The sequence below is a fragment of the Prunus persica genome, chromosome G6 (genome assembly GCF_000346465.2).
Source record: "Prunus persica cultivar Lovell chromosome G6, Prunus_persica_NCBIv2, whole genome shotgun sequence".
In the NCBI taxonomy this organism is placed as follows: Eukaryota; Viridiplantae; Streptophyta; class Magnoliopsida; order Rosales; family Rosaceae; genus Prunus; species Prunus persica.
Genome location: NC_034014.1, coordinates 5,416,373 through 5,431,583, shown reverse-complemented (window position 1 = coordinate 5,431,583; position 15,211 = coordinate 5,416,373). Strand labels below are relative to the sequence as shown.

Sequence of the window (15,211 nt, the reverse complement as noted above, 5' to 3'; positions counted from 1 at the left end):
TGGGAAAAAGAGGTATTTCATAATATTTATTGATGACTACAGTCGGAAGACGTGGGTATATTTCTTGCAGGAAAAATCAGAAGCATTTTCAACATTCAAAAGCTTCAAAGCTCGTGTTGAGCATGATGTGGGAAAGCCTATCAAAGTGTTTCGAACAGATCGTGGTGGAGAGTTCAACTCACAAGAGTTTTCTGATTTTTGTGATGTCAGTGATATTCGAAGACAGCTCACTGCAGCGTACACACCACAACAAAATGGTGTATGTGAGAGGAAGAATCGTACAATTCTAAAACATGGTTCGCTGCATGTTGGCCAAGAGAAACATTCCAAAACTTTCCTGGCCAGAGGCGGTGAATTGGAGCATTCACGTGTTGAATCGAAGTCCCACACTAGTTGTCAAGAATATGACACCTGAGGAAGCGTGGAAGGGACACAAACCAGCAGTGGATCATTTTAAAATCTTTGGCTGCATAGCCTATGCTCATGTCCCTGACAAGAAGAGGAAGAAATTGGATGACAAGGGTGAGAAGTGTGTATTTCTTGGGATCAGTGACCACTCAAAAGCCTATAAGTTGATAAATCCTGTCACAAAGAAGATCATCATAAGTCGAGATGTGGTGTTTGATGAAGAAAATGCGTGGGATTGGACTGAAAATGGCACAGGACACAAGTAAATTCCTGTAAGCTTTGATGAAGAAAAAGACGCTTTAGGGATTGCAGAGCCATTGCAATCCTCTAACGTTCCAGCCACTGAACTAAATGAGGTGCAACCATCTAGTCCACGACCATCACACACAAGGAAAAGGCCTGCATGGCTGCAAGATTATGAGGTCAGTGGAATTAATTGTGATTCTGAAGAAGAACTCAGTCATTATGCCTTATTTTCAGATTGTGATCCTGTGTCATTCCAAGATGCTGTCCAAGAATCAAAATGGCAGAAAGCCATGGCCGAGGAGATCAAAGCCATTGAGAAAAATAAAACGTGGGAATTGACAGATCTTCCCCAAGGACAGAAAACCATTGGTGTCAAGTGGGTCTACAAGACGAAGTTCAATAAAAATGGAGAAGTTGATAAGTACAAAGCACGCCTAGTTGCAACAGGCTACAAGCAAGAGTATGGTGTTGATTACAAAGAAGTCTTTGCTCCAGTTGTGAGACTTGATATCATTCGTTTGGTTCTTTCACTTGCTGCACAGAATGCTTGGCCCATCTTTCAGTTAGATGTGAAGTCCGCCTTCCTTCATGGCGATCTGCAGGAACAGGTATATGTAGACCAACCCTCTGGTTATGTGAAACAAGGGCATGAAAATAAGGTATATAAGTTTAAAAAGGCATTATATGGACTGAAACAAGCACCCCGAGCTTGGTACAGTCGTATAGATGTTTATTTTTTGAGGAAAGGTTTTCAAAAATGCCCATATGAGCATACACTGTTTATAAAAATTGGAGATGAGGGGAAGATACTCATTGTATGCTTATATGTGGATGATTTGATCTACACAGGAAACCATGAGGCCATGTTTGATGATTTTAAGCATTCTATGATGAATGAATTTGACATGTCAGATTTAGGACTGATGCATTACTTTCTTGGCATTAAAGTGGTACAATCTGTTGGTGGTATTTTTATTTCACAGAAAAAATATGTCCAGAGTATTTTGGACAGGTTTGAAATGCAGAATTGCAACTCAGTTGGTACTCTAACTGAACTGGGATTGAAGCTGACTAAGAATCCTGGAGGAAAGAAAGTTGATGGTACGCTTTTCAAGCAAATTGTTGGCAGCCTTATGTGCCTCACAGCAACCAGACCTGACATAATGCATGCTGTAAGTCTTATTAGTCGGTACATGGAAAGTCCAATGGAGTCTCACCTTATGGCTGTAAAAAGGATATTCAGATATTTGCAAGGGACTAAGGAGTACGGAATTTTCTACAAGAAGGAGAAGATGTCTAATTTGTTGGGTTACACTGATAGTGATTATGCAGGTGATCCAGATGATAGTAAAAGTACATCAGGCTATGTGTTTATGATGGGGACATGAGCAATATCATGGTCTTCCAAGAAGCAGCAAATTGTTACTCTCTCAACCACAGAAGCTGAATTTGTGGCTTCAACTACATGTGCTTGTCAAGCCATATGGTTGAGAAGGTTACTAGAAGAATTATACTTCCAGCAGCAAGGTCCTACTCTTATTTACTGTGACAACATCTCAGCAATCAAAGTTGGGAAGAATCCTGTTCTACATGGAAGAACTAAGCACATCCATGTGAGATTTCATTTTTTGCGTGATCTTTGCAAAGATGGAATCATTGATTTGAATTATTGCAAGAGTGAAGATCAGATTGCAGACATTATGACCAAGCCACTCAAGTTACCCGTGTTTGTGAAGTTGAGGAATTTGTTAGGGGTGTGTTCCAGGAAGGATCTTGTTTAATGGTGAAGCAGTAGCAGCAACAACAAAGTTACTTGGAGACTTTTTCTAAACTGAAGTCTGAAGAACGTTCGGTTTAATAAGGGAGGGTGTTAGAAATTATTTATGTTATTTGTAATTCAATAAACGTTGGTTCCTATGTTTTAGGAAATCAGTTGTGGTACCTATTCAATAGGAGTGTTCTAGTTGTGGGATAAGTCTGTTAGTATTGGTAGTAGTGGGAGACGTCTGTTAGTATTGGTTGTAGTGGGATGTTTAGTTGTTCATTCCATTATCTGAGTCAGTTATCTTGTACGTGTTATTTAAGCTGTGTTTCAGTCAATCAGAATTTACTTCAGTTCAACAAAAGCTTTCTATCTGAGATTATTTGAGTTTTCTAAATTTCAACACGGGATCGTAGCATTATATTAGCAAAGGAGGGCCAGTTTTTCCTTGACATGCAGAAGCTGGATGCCTACATGGAGTCTGGTAATTGTCTTTAATTTCTGGATTGTTTTATTCTAAATCACCTTCTTTGCGTTTTTGATAATGTTATTACAAATTAATTGATTAAGAAAGTTACGGAAAAATTTGGTAGCTGGTTGTAAATTTTTATTTATTAATTAATTAAATTTTATTTATGTACTTTTTTGGGTTTGAATAAGTCACGGCCTGAAACTAAAATCTGGAAAACTTTAAACTGGGATAGAAGGAACACGCCAAGCCCAAAATACAAAAGAGCTTAGCCCAATAAAACGCTTTAAACAAAGGGAAGACCGTATGGTACATGAAAAGCCCAATAATTCTCTTGCAATCCTCACATGATCACATCCAATTCCAATGGGTCTGATCTGATATTCAGATTACGAGAGGGAAAAGAGCCTCCAAGTTTCCCACTTTGCATGCTAATTTTTTTTTTCAGGTTTCCCAATTGTAAAGCATGAAGATGAGCAGCAGAGGCTTAAGATTCCCACTTTCCAATTATAATTTTTCGAACCTCCAAGTTTCCCAATTTCCATCCTAATTTTTTCTTTCTAAGTTTCCTACTTCATGGAGTCCCTTATAAAGCACATCCCTCCCTCCCTCCCCCAAGCACATCTTCACTTAATTTTCTCTCTGATTAATTTTCTCGCTGATTACTCATGGCAATGGAGATTCTACACTGCAAGAACTGCAGTACTGTTATTGCAGTAGCGAATGATTGCATTAGGGTGACTATGAAGGTAATTTAAATTCATAATCTTAGTGATAACGATCTCTTGTTCTGCAAGCATTCTGAATCTGGTGGAGCGAGGAAATTGTTTTCTGAATTTTCTCTGCTATTGTAAATTTAATGGCTATCCATGGCCAAAGACCTTCCCCATCTGTTCCTTCCCACAATGAACAATCTTTTCAGCCGTTGCTTCTTCTTCTTTTCTTCATCTTCTTTCATCATTCAATCACCAGCTCCTAAGCTCTTACTTCTTGTTGTTCAGTGCTTCTTTGTAACTTCAGAATCTTGGTTTTGGTTTCATGAAGTTTCCTCAATCCTTTTTGTTGTTTTTCTTTAAAATTACGATGGATTTTTCAGCCGTTTTATATCCTGAACTATCACCTAATCTAATTTAACCCCCCAACTTAAAAATCAGCCAATTTAACACCTTGAACTAATTAAAATAGCCATGGCTAAATTGGCTGTTTTAATTAGTTCTAGTTTTTGGTTCGTGAGGATTAACCTCGATTAGGGTCATAGTTTGAAGAGTAAAACGGAAAATCATTGAAATTTGTTTTTATAACATGTTACCTTCTTTTTTTTTTTCCTTCTTTCTTTTGCAGGAGAGACATGGAATATTCCTAAAATGTGTAAACTTGGCTGAGGTAGAGAGGGAATACCGTGATCCTTCCTTTAGCATACTGGCGACAGATGTGAAATGCGCTGCGTGCCAAGCTTTCTTGGGATACAAGATTCGAAGGGTGGAGGATCCCACCATTGAATTTCCAAAGGAAGGTCAATTTGTGATGTTCCTGCATCAACTAGATGCTGCTTTTCAAGTGCATGCAAACGACGCTGCTCCTCCTTGAAATTTTGTTATTACAAGGAAATTGACATGGTCTCAATCGAGCTTTTCAATTTGATCTCATTTATAATTTGAAGTTTTAGAATACTAATCCGCGTTTATTAGTTTAGTTTGTCAGGTGACCAGACTACTGCAACAAATAATATTCAGGAATTTTTGGAATTTACTTTTGTTTCAATAATTTTTTTATAGCTCTCTAGTGCTACGAGCATTTATTATTATGTTCATGTTAAAGTTCGAATTACCTTCCATTCTCTTTTCCTTTTTTCTTTTGGAATCATAACAATTACAATCTTAAAACTCGATCAGTGAATCTCCTACCAAATCAAAACTCTATCAGATAGCCAAACCAATATGATCATATGAAAAAAGAAAAAAAAAAGATAATAATGAATAAAGAACCATTCAAAAAGATAACCAAACATGTTGACCAAAAACAAGAAAACCAAACAAATCATACGGGGAACGAATGCTATGCATTGGCATGGATTGCGAGAGCCACATGGTTCTGTGGGCCTGGATAGTATACTCTATTGCATAAGAGGACAGGACTGGCTTCTTAGGCCTTCGTTAGCCGGAGAGCAGTCTTGAAATGGTCAATTGGGCCTTTATTGATTTGCCACCTAAGGGGCATTCTCCCACCAAGAATTCTATAGTCAGCGTCTTTATATATGGAGGTTTTATCTTTTAGATCAAATTAGTTAATCATTGAATTAAATTAATTAGTCTGATTTAACAATTAAGACATAAGACCCATCTAAGCCCTGACTATAAAATGACTCATTCTCCCACTTTTTCTACTACAACAAATATATTAAAGAATTTCTGGAACATACCCATTTTAAATATAGCTTAAAGCACATACACAAATATTGAAACATATAGTTAGTGGGGAGAGGACCGTTAATCTATATATATATAAAATAAAAGACAGAATAGTAAAATATTTAAAATTGAAACTATTAATTACATAAAGATAATATGGTAAATTCAAACTTTTTCTTATTTAAAATTTTTTATAAAATTAAAATAAAATAATGGATTCTAATTTTGTAAAACACAACTATCTATTTTTTAAAAAAAATTCTATATAAATAAAATAAAATAAAAAACCAATTGGCACACTCGAGTGCCAAGGGCTAGTTAGTCGAACGGTAAAAGAACTGAAAAGAAACTTTTATTTTCCACAATATTTTTCTTTTTTGATATTGATTTCTGTGCTCATGCAGGTACCAATTATGTCTTTCCGGACCCTAATATATATGACAGCGATGTGGCTTTTGCCTCCTACACCAAATAAACATCGTTTGAAATAATATTATATTTTGTCGGCATGCACAAATAGATGGATAGATACTAATTTTGCCCCTCGCCTGTTGTGAAGCTGTGGTAGGTTTTCTGGTCATTCTTTTGGTCAGATTAAAGCATGAGAGAGAGAGAGAGAGAGAGAGAGAGAGAGAGAGAACTTCTTTTAACTTTGGTAGCAGATTTTTTCTCCCCCACACTGATTTAAATGAGTCGAAGCTGTGCGTTTTGGTTGTGCTAGTTAGTTTCATATGGAATTCTAACACAACAGTATCTTAGTACAATCTACAGTGCATGATGCATATCTAACATGGTATCAAAACTTAGTTACGAACGATCTAGCGACATGTGGGTTATGGGACCACCATGCTTATCCCGGGTAATTATGTTCGGTTTGCATTTAGACTTAGTAATTTAATTTGATTGAGTATTAATAAAATGTACCATATACTGTAGATTGATGCTAAAAATACTAGAGCCAATCACCTCCTCTCTTATATTAACGCATCACATCCACTTGTATTGCAACCTAGCTTTGACATAAAAAGTAAAAATGGTACGTACCATTTCTCTATTTGAAATTGGATGGAGAACCTTGCTTTTGATGTAGTTGACCCCCCCTCATAATGCTTGATTCATGAAGGTTTGTACCAAAAAAGCGAGCAATTTAGGTCCAACCAATAAACCATTTAATCATTTACATATCTAACCCAAAAAGTGCATAGGGTTTGTGGGGCAAGAACATTATCTGTCTACGCGCAAAGAGTCCCCTGTGGGAGTGTATGAGAGAGAGAGAGAGAGAGAGAGAGAGAGAGAGAGAGAGAGAGAGAGAGAGAGAGAGAGAGAGAGAGATGGACACGTTAATATGTTAAAGCTGCAATTTGCTTCCTTTCCAACTAAACATATCTCCCCACATGAAGAGAGTTAGCTTTTGGCATGAAAAAATGGAGCAAAAGGCCGTACTCTGCTAAAATTTGATGGAGAATTAGATTCCAAAGCCACTAAACCAACCAAAGATCAGTCTTTTCCGATTGGGATCTATTTATTTATAAACAAACAAGTAGAATCTTCCGCACGTTCATTCAAGATAAAAACAGCAGCAGGAAGCACGATGAGATATGCATGCAATATTCTTAAGATAAAAATAATAATGCCCAAACAAAAAGATTAAGAGCCAGCAGCTCCACCCATGCATAAATTCTGGCCTTCATTTAAAGTTCAAATAATCAACTATTAAATAAGATAAACTAAACTGAATCCACCATTATTAAGGGAAATCTATCCTCTCTATTATTCTAAAACACTTCAGCCACAGCTGGTTTATATAGAGCCCAACAATAGGTTAGGCAAAGGTCTCTTTCATTACACTGGCTAATTAAAATTAAAAAATCAATAGAAAATAAGACTAGGAGTGTTAGAATTCATTAGTTATTTGTCAACAACAAAAACTGTCTAATTTTTAGATATTCCCTCAACGATCATATATGCAAAAAATTACTTGAATCCGAAATCATTTGACAACTCAATTAGATTATTGTTAATTATTTTATTATTTAGATCGATGCTTTAATAATTTTTGATTTTTTTTGATTTTTTGTAAGGATAATCTATAAATGAAGTCTTGAAAAATAGACAGTTTGACTTTGTTAAAATTTTTATATATATATATTGTTGGTAATTTTAGAAAAGTAAATCTATTGTTGGAATTTGAGAATGCCATAAGATTTTCATGGTCATCTATGTTGTTGGAGATGAACATAATTGAATGCATGACGCTTCCACGTGGTATATTGTAATTGTACAAGACAAAAGAAAAATAGTAGTTTATTGCACATCTTCATGAGTTGCGACCACTTTCTATGAAAAATATTCGATAAACGTCAGCAAATTTGAACTTAAATTGAAAGTTGGACAAGCATGATCTCTCATGTTCTTTTGAGTTTTGACTGATTTTCTTGATAACAAAAGGCAAGGAAATTTCAAACAAGATATAAAATATTCACAAGTGTTACTATTAAAAGCTAAACTTCATTTTCGCTGTTTAATTTGCGTCGTATGTATTTCGTAATGAAATATAAGAAATTTTTTCCGTAAATTAGCGGGGTCTCAACATAAGAAAGAAACTTATTTATTCCGGGATGTATACACCCTTGGTCGTATAACACATCACATGACCTGATTATTATGAAACTCAATAAAAATAAGTTTGTATACAACTCGGGATTGTTGAGTTGAGTGAGTTCATAACTTCATATCCCCCCCGACCATAGGCATCCGATGAAAAAGATTGACGTTGATGTGTTGCTACATCATTGGACTATGGGGGCGCCACCAGCCCATACTTTCTTAATTTCAGGATCCTACTTTTGTCATTCATTATTAAGAGCCGATGGGGCCGCAGCTTGAGAACTCATCTACAAATTTTTCTATGCTTTTTAACGTTTAACTTAACTTTTTTTTTTCTGATATCCGTTGGATTTTTCACATGCCGTTACCATTAGCATTGTTTTTCCATGGAAAAAAGAAAGAAAAAGAAGTTGTTCTCGTTTGTTTTTCAGTGATATCTATTGATTAGAGTATGTTTTATATTTAAAGCACATAATGCAAGACTTTATTGTAGGTGAGTTATCTCATTAAAATCAAATAAATAATATCGTAACATTAGTTTTTATTTTAGTACAAGCGATATTGTAACATTAGTTAGAATACTAATTAAAATGTAAAATTTGTACTTTCTACTTTCGGATGGACATTCCAACGAGGGGTTTGAAGAGATATTGGGGTTAGAAAGGGATTTAAAATCCCATATTGGTAAAGTATCAAGTAAACCATGTTGAAATTGTAGAATTGTTTGTCTAAAAAAATTGTGGAATGGAATTGTTTATTCAAATTTCTAACTTAAAGTTGAAATGTTATTTTCTAAAATCTATTACATAATATCAACCTTTTCTTAGTTTATTATGCATGAAACTTTTATTTTAATTTTAAAAGCCTTCTATTGCATGATCTATTTGTGCTTTTCCATTTTATAAATAAATAAATAAAATTCCAAATATACAAGTTTGGCATGAAATTAAATTTTTTTCTTCTTCCAAATATATTTAAAATTGGTCTCTTTTTAAAGATCTCTTTTAGAATATTTCAATGGTACAATTTATCCATTTTATTTTATTTGGGTATGTAAAAAAAAAATATGTAAGAAGATATAACTATTGATCTGAAGCTATTGAACTGTAGCCTCCCTCCTCTCCCTAAACTTTTTTTTCATTAAAAAAAAAAGATTCAAAAAAAGTTCAATTTATTGAAATATTACATTGAACTATTGAACAACCATTGCGAATGCTCTAACAACACAAGTTTGAATCTCCTCCAAGAAAATGGATCTTGGAGACATTTTCATTGTCTTCCCCTTGATTTTTAATTTAGTTTTTCAAAAAACATCATATTGATTTAAAGATATAGCGTACATGATGTAAATTTAGGTGGTAATATGTCCTCTTTCTTAATAGCATCATATTTCACTAAGTAATCTTATTTTAGGTTTTTCTTAACTCGTGCCAAGGTATAATATTGTATCCCTATAACATCATCTAGCAACTTTTCCCATCTTTTTTAGGTTAGCTAAACATAATAAACAAGAAACTTCAGAAATTTAATGACATTAATTTTTACCATCTTAAAATTCCTTAGTACTCTTAGATTTCCTCATCGAAACACAAAAGAAAGATTTATTAAAGAGTATTTTACTTAGTCGCCTTTTTGGCCTCAACATGAACATGCTTTTTATTATATATGTAGAAATACTAATGTAGTTTTTTTTTTTTTTTTTTGGACGAAAGAAATACTAAAGTAGTTAGTATCTATATCCTGGTAGGTTTTGCCTTAATAACTCAATGGTAGGAGTAGGTAAAAGTCGATTGAGGTTCTATAATTTCTCTTCATCTTTTTTTTTTTTTTGGGTCAAAAAATACTTCATTGAAAAGCAAGAAGACAGAAACAACAAAGGGAGGAGAAACAGAAACAACCAAGCCAAGAGAGTGCACACCATTCTCTAGTGCAAGCTTTTACATCTATTTTTATAGATCACGACAATTATATATATATATATATATATATTTTTCTACTATACAAAATAAAACCTCAAAATGCATGCATGTTTAACTAAGGGAGGCCAGGTGATTCCTTTGTCTTAAATAAAGTCACAATAAGAAAGATTCTTTTTTTCCGTCCATATGAAACATGTTGCCATATGTCTTTCTTTATAAAGATTGGGTTATTACTGCTGTGTAATAGATGTTTATGTTTTTTTTGTGTAAAAAAAAAACTAATGTATTATTATTTAAAGTTAATTTTCTCTTTTGGTGTTCATTGATTTCTAAATTAAGGTATGCTATCATATAATTAAAATTTATTTAAGTTTACCTTTTTCTTTTAATATGTCTAAATGTTCTTGAAATGTTTCTATAGATTCTTTACAAACTTGTAAATGATACTGGTTTCTTATTATGCTACTATGTACTTCTAATTTTCTTTTTGGATAATTACTTACTTTTGCTGTTATGGAAATGTAAAAAAAGCCAAATTAAAGGGCTATAAAGCAAAACTCAGAGGTTCCCTAGCAGACATCCAATTATTATTATGGCAAACATCAAACATGACCAAGTGCTTAAACAAAATATTGATCATCATCAGTTATTGTTAAACCAAGTTGAAATTATAGAATTGTTTGTCTAAAAAAATTGTGGAATTGTTTATACTTAAGTATTCAAATTTCTAACTTAAAGTTGAAATGTTAGTTCTAAAATCTATTACGTATATAAATAGCAACCAATTCTTAGTTTATTTTGCATGAAACCACTTAGTCTTTTATTTTTTTATTTTTTTTAAAGCCTTCTATTGCATGATCTATTTGTGCTTTTCCATTTCATAAATGATATTATTTTTTATTTTAAAAGAAATTATTCAATTATTTAACTATTCTTCTCATAACCAATATTTTGGTTTGCACATTCATTTTCTTTAATCTAACAACACAAGTTTGAATCTCCTCCAACAAAATGGATCTTGGGAGACATTTTGATTGTCTTTAATATCGAGAGAGAGAGAGAGAGAGAGAGTTAATTTAGTCACTTCTTGCCCTTGTTTTTTAATTTAGTTATAAATATATATATATATATAAAACAACATTATATTGATTTAAAGATATAGCTACATGATGTAAATATAGTGATAATATGTCCTCTTTTCTAATCGCATCATATTTCACTAAGTAATCTTCTTTTAAGTTTTTCTTTCCTCGTACTAAAGTATTGTATCCTATAACATCATCTAGCTTTTTTTAAGGTTAGCTAAACATAATAAACAAGAAACTACACAAATTTAATAACATTAATTTCCACCATCTTGAAATTCCTTAGTACTCTTAAATTTCATCATCCAAATACAAAGTAAAGATCCATTAAAGAGTATTTTACATGGTTGCCTTTTTGGCCTCAAAACCAAACATGCTTTTTTATTATTATTATAATAATTATTATTATTATTATATATAAATTTTCTCCTATGCGGATGTTCGGACGTTGTTACCATGCGGACGCCATATATTTTCTATTACTCTTTCCGACTTTCCGCATATGAGAAAGTTGTAGTTCTTTTCCCATCCGGATTATCTATAGAAATACTCATGTAGTCAGTATCTATATCATGGTAGGTTATGTCTTAATAATTCAATGGTAAGAGTAGGTAAAAGTCGATTGAGGTTCTATTATTTCTCTTTTCTTTTTTAGCTTTTTTGTGGTCGAAAAATACTTCCTTGAAAAGTAAGAAGCCAGAAACAACAAAGGGAGGAGAAACAGAAACAACCAAGCCAAGAGAGTGCGCACACCTAGTGCAAGAGTCACATCCATTTTTATAGATCACGACACGGCAATCATATATATTTTTCTACCATGCAAAACAAAACCTCAAAATGCATGCATGTTTAACTGAGGGAGGCGAGGTATGTATGAATGATCCATGTGGAATCCAAAGTTTAATATCTTGTGACATTTTCTTGTTAACCTAAAGAAAATTAATGAACTTAATTACTGTGATCAGTAAAAGAAGATTCCTTATAGACGAAGCTTTGGCTTTTATTTATTAGGTGGTTCGTTCTCGCATCCCCCTTAGCCTTAGCCCCACACCCAAAAGAGAAATTCTATAATATTTAGCGACCTGCAAACCATACTGGGTCTCTTTCTGGAAAAAGGTGATTAAACAGAAAAAAAAAAAAAAAAAAAAAAAAGAGTCACGAAAGAAAGAAAGGTATCGAAACTCTTGCTTGCTAACTCTTAGTGCTCTCACTTAGCTCAAATAATATATAAATGACAAATTAATTATACAGACACTTTGATGGATGTTCTCTTTTGTTTTCATAAATTATATGATGAGTTAGGCATTAAAGTTGCGAGACAACTTGAAGATTTTGTGATGCTTAAAAGGCCATAAAGATGGATAAAATTTGGGGCACGCTAAAGATTTTTTCTTTATCGATGGTCTGTCGTAATTGACTGCTTAGAAAGAAAAGGAGTCTTATCTATCACAGTAATGTAGCATGTTGGAATTAATATGAATTTATAATTATTTTTTTGTGCTAAAGTATAGAAGAAGAAGAAGAAAAATAACATTTAGCACCTTTAATTTGTGGTGTTTTTTTTTTCAGCATAAAATAATCTTAGGTTAGGATGTGGATGTGGTTCACACTTTTAGCATCCCCTTCGTCCCACCCATACTTCTTTTTCATAATCACTGTACATCGTCAACATTCCTTCTTGGTTAAGAGTTTAATAACAGTTCATTAAAAAAATTCCTTTTTATGTGACATTTTCTCTCACATGTGAGTTTTAACATTTTTCTTGTAATAGTGTGTCTTACTTATGAATTCATATGTTTCTCTTATTCAATCATCTTTTAACGCACTTTATATTATCTAATTCTTACATTATTTGCTACGAATTTATAAACCCGAAAAAATAATTTTATCTATTTCAACCGAACAAAGAAAACGATTACTTGGAAGCACTCACAATTCCCAAACCAAACACAGTCTAAGTGTTCTTTTTAAGTTTATAGATTTTGCAAACTAGAGTTTCCCCACGAGACTTTCTCAAAGGTGCACTCATCAGTTTTTCAATTACATTGATGGTGCTGCATGATAAAATAAAAAGAGTACTAATTGAAAAGCTATCGCTTCAACTGATGATCTCTTCTAACAAAGTAAAAAAAGATTACCACTTGATACCAATTGATTAAGGGCAACGGTGAGTTAGTTACCATGGCAAATTAGTCATGTTGGTAAAAGGATTAATGCCATAATTAATATTAATTATTCCGTACAACTCCTAATCAGGATTAATTTGATGACTTCACTTGGGGGTGGCGATCCCACCACCATGGGCCAAATAGATAGTGATTTGTAATTTGCTTTACTGTGCCACGTTCTCTATCTCTCTCTTTCTCTCTCATTCTCTCTCTTCCTTGCATGAGCCAGGCAGCAAGTAGCTTTTTTTTAGCACTAATTAAATCACAGTCCGCAGCATCTCAAAAGAAAGCTTAAATGCGAAGAAATTTCGTCCACTCAAAACCCTAAATATATAATAAAACAAAAAGAGATGAGAATGAGGGAATAAAAGCAAAAATATACAAAAGCCTCTCCCTTGCTTTCCTCCTCTCTTTGCTTTCTCTTTTCTCTCTCTTTCTTTCTTTCTTTCTTTCTTTCTTTCTTGGCTCTGGTATTCCCTTGGTGTGATTCTCCACCACCATATTTCCTAAAGACCCATCAAACTTTATAAAAGAAATAAAGATCAAACACCATGGTTTTCTCATCTATTCCAGTCTATTTAGATCCTCCCAATTGGCACCAGGTGAGGTTTTCTCTAGCTCCAGTTTTTCCATCAACACCTTCTATCTTCACCAAAACAGAAAAGGGAAGAACAAAAAAAAAGCAAATTCAAAAGATATATTTATTCCTATTCCTTCGTGATATATATCTCTTTGTGAATATACCAGAAATATATGTTCCTTATGCTTAACTCATAGTTACTTTGGATTTTTATTATCTTGCAGCAACCAAATCATCATCCACTGGGAAGTACTACTACTGGAAATGAAAACCCACTCGAGCTTCCACCGCTGCCTCTGCCGCCACTCACTCATGTCGGTGGCCAAGGGAGTACTGGTGGTGGTGGCCCGGGCTCCATCAGACCCAGTTCGATGTCTGATCGAGCCCGTATGGCAAAGATTCCACAGCCAGAAACCGCCCTCAAGTGTCCGAGGTGTGAGTCCACCAACACCAAGTTTTGCTACTTCAATAACTACAGCCTCTCTCAGCCTCGCCACTTCTGCAAGACATGTCGGCGTTACTGGACCCGAGGAGGTGCCCTAAGGAATGTTCCAGTCGGAGGAGGATGTCGCCGAAACAAGAAAAGCAAAAGCAACAGCAGCAGCAGCAGCAGGTCCAAATCTCCAGCAGCCACAAGTACCGATCATATTCAAACAGGTTCCAACTCATCTGATCATCATATGATTGATAGTCATTTGTCACAACTGCCACCGCCAACTCATCAATCCCTGCCATTTCTGGCCTCAACAATCCAAAGTCTTGGACGTTATGGTGGAGCTGGGAACATGGGATTAAACTTCAATGAGATCCAGCAGGGACAGACTGATCACCACCATCATATGGGGTTCCAATTTCATCAGATAGGAGGCAATAATATTAACAATTTAAATGGTGGAATATTAGGAGGAGATAACCAGTGGCGCAATTTGAATTTGCAGCAAATTCCATTCTTGGGTGGTTCTGGGTTTGATTCATCACCCTCAACAGGTTTATACCAATTTCAAACTGCTGATCAAGGAGTTGATCATCATCATCAAGCACCGACTGATCCTATGGCTGCTAATAATTCTAGGGTTAATAATACTGATGATCACCTGCCCCCTCCAGTGAAAGTTGAAGACAATCGTGGGCTTAGTTTGACAAGACCTTCTTTGGGTACTAATATTTCTGAAAACAACAATAATCAGTTCTGGGGTGGCAATTTGAATGCGTGGACAGATTTATCAGGCCTCAACTCTTCTTCCACAAGCCATCTCTTGTAAGTTTTCCAAGCCAGAAATTAAACCAGTGTATAATTAAGATGGATGCACGAGCCCTTGTCATCCTTGATGATGATTAGAGGTGGATATATGGATCCAATAACTAAGAAATGGTAGTCTTTCTGATTTGTATTTTATTTGCTTTTTTTCTTTCTTTCTTTCTTTCTTTCTTGTTTTGAGTACTTATGTATCGTGTGTTAACTAATGTATGGTGTGTGTATGTACCATATGGGTTTGTATCTGCCACTATGAGCTGATCATCAATGGTACTCCTTTTGAAAAAAAATTCATTTCATCGTA

At 34.3% G+C, this 15,211-nt stretch overlaps 1 protein-coding gene across 1 annotated transcript; it reads left to right on the top strand.

Moving 5' to 3' along the window:
- Positions 13,420-15,211, top strand: LOC18771994 (dof zinc finger protein DOF2.4). The gene is made up of 2 exons (XM_020567587.1): positions 13,420-13,674; positions 13,877-15,211. Exons 1-2 carry the CDS (start codon positions 13,624-13,626, stop codon positions 14,912-14,914), a joined length of 1,089 nt encoding a protein of 362 aa, XP_020423176.1. The 5' UTR covers positions 13,420-13,623; the 3' UTR covers positions 14,915-15,211.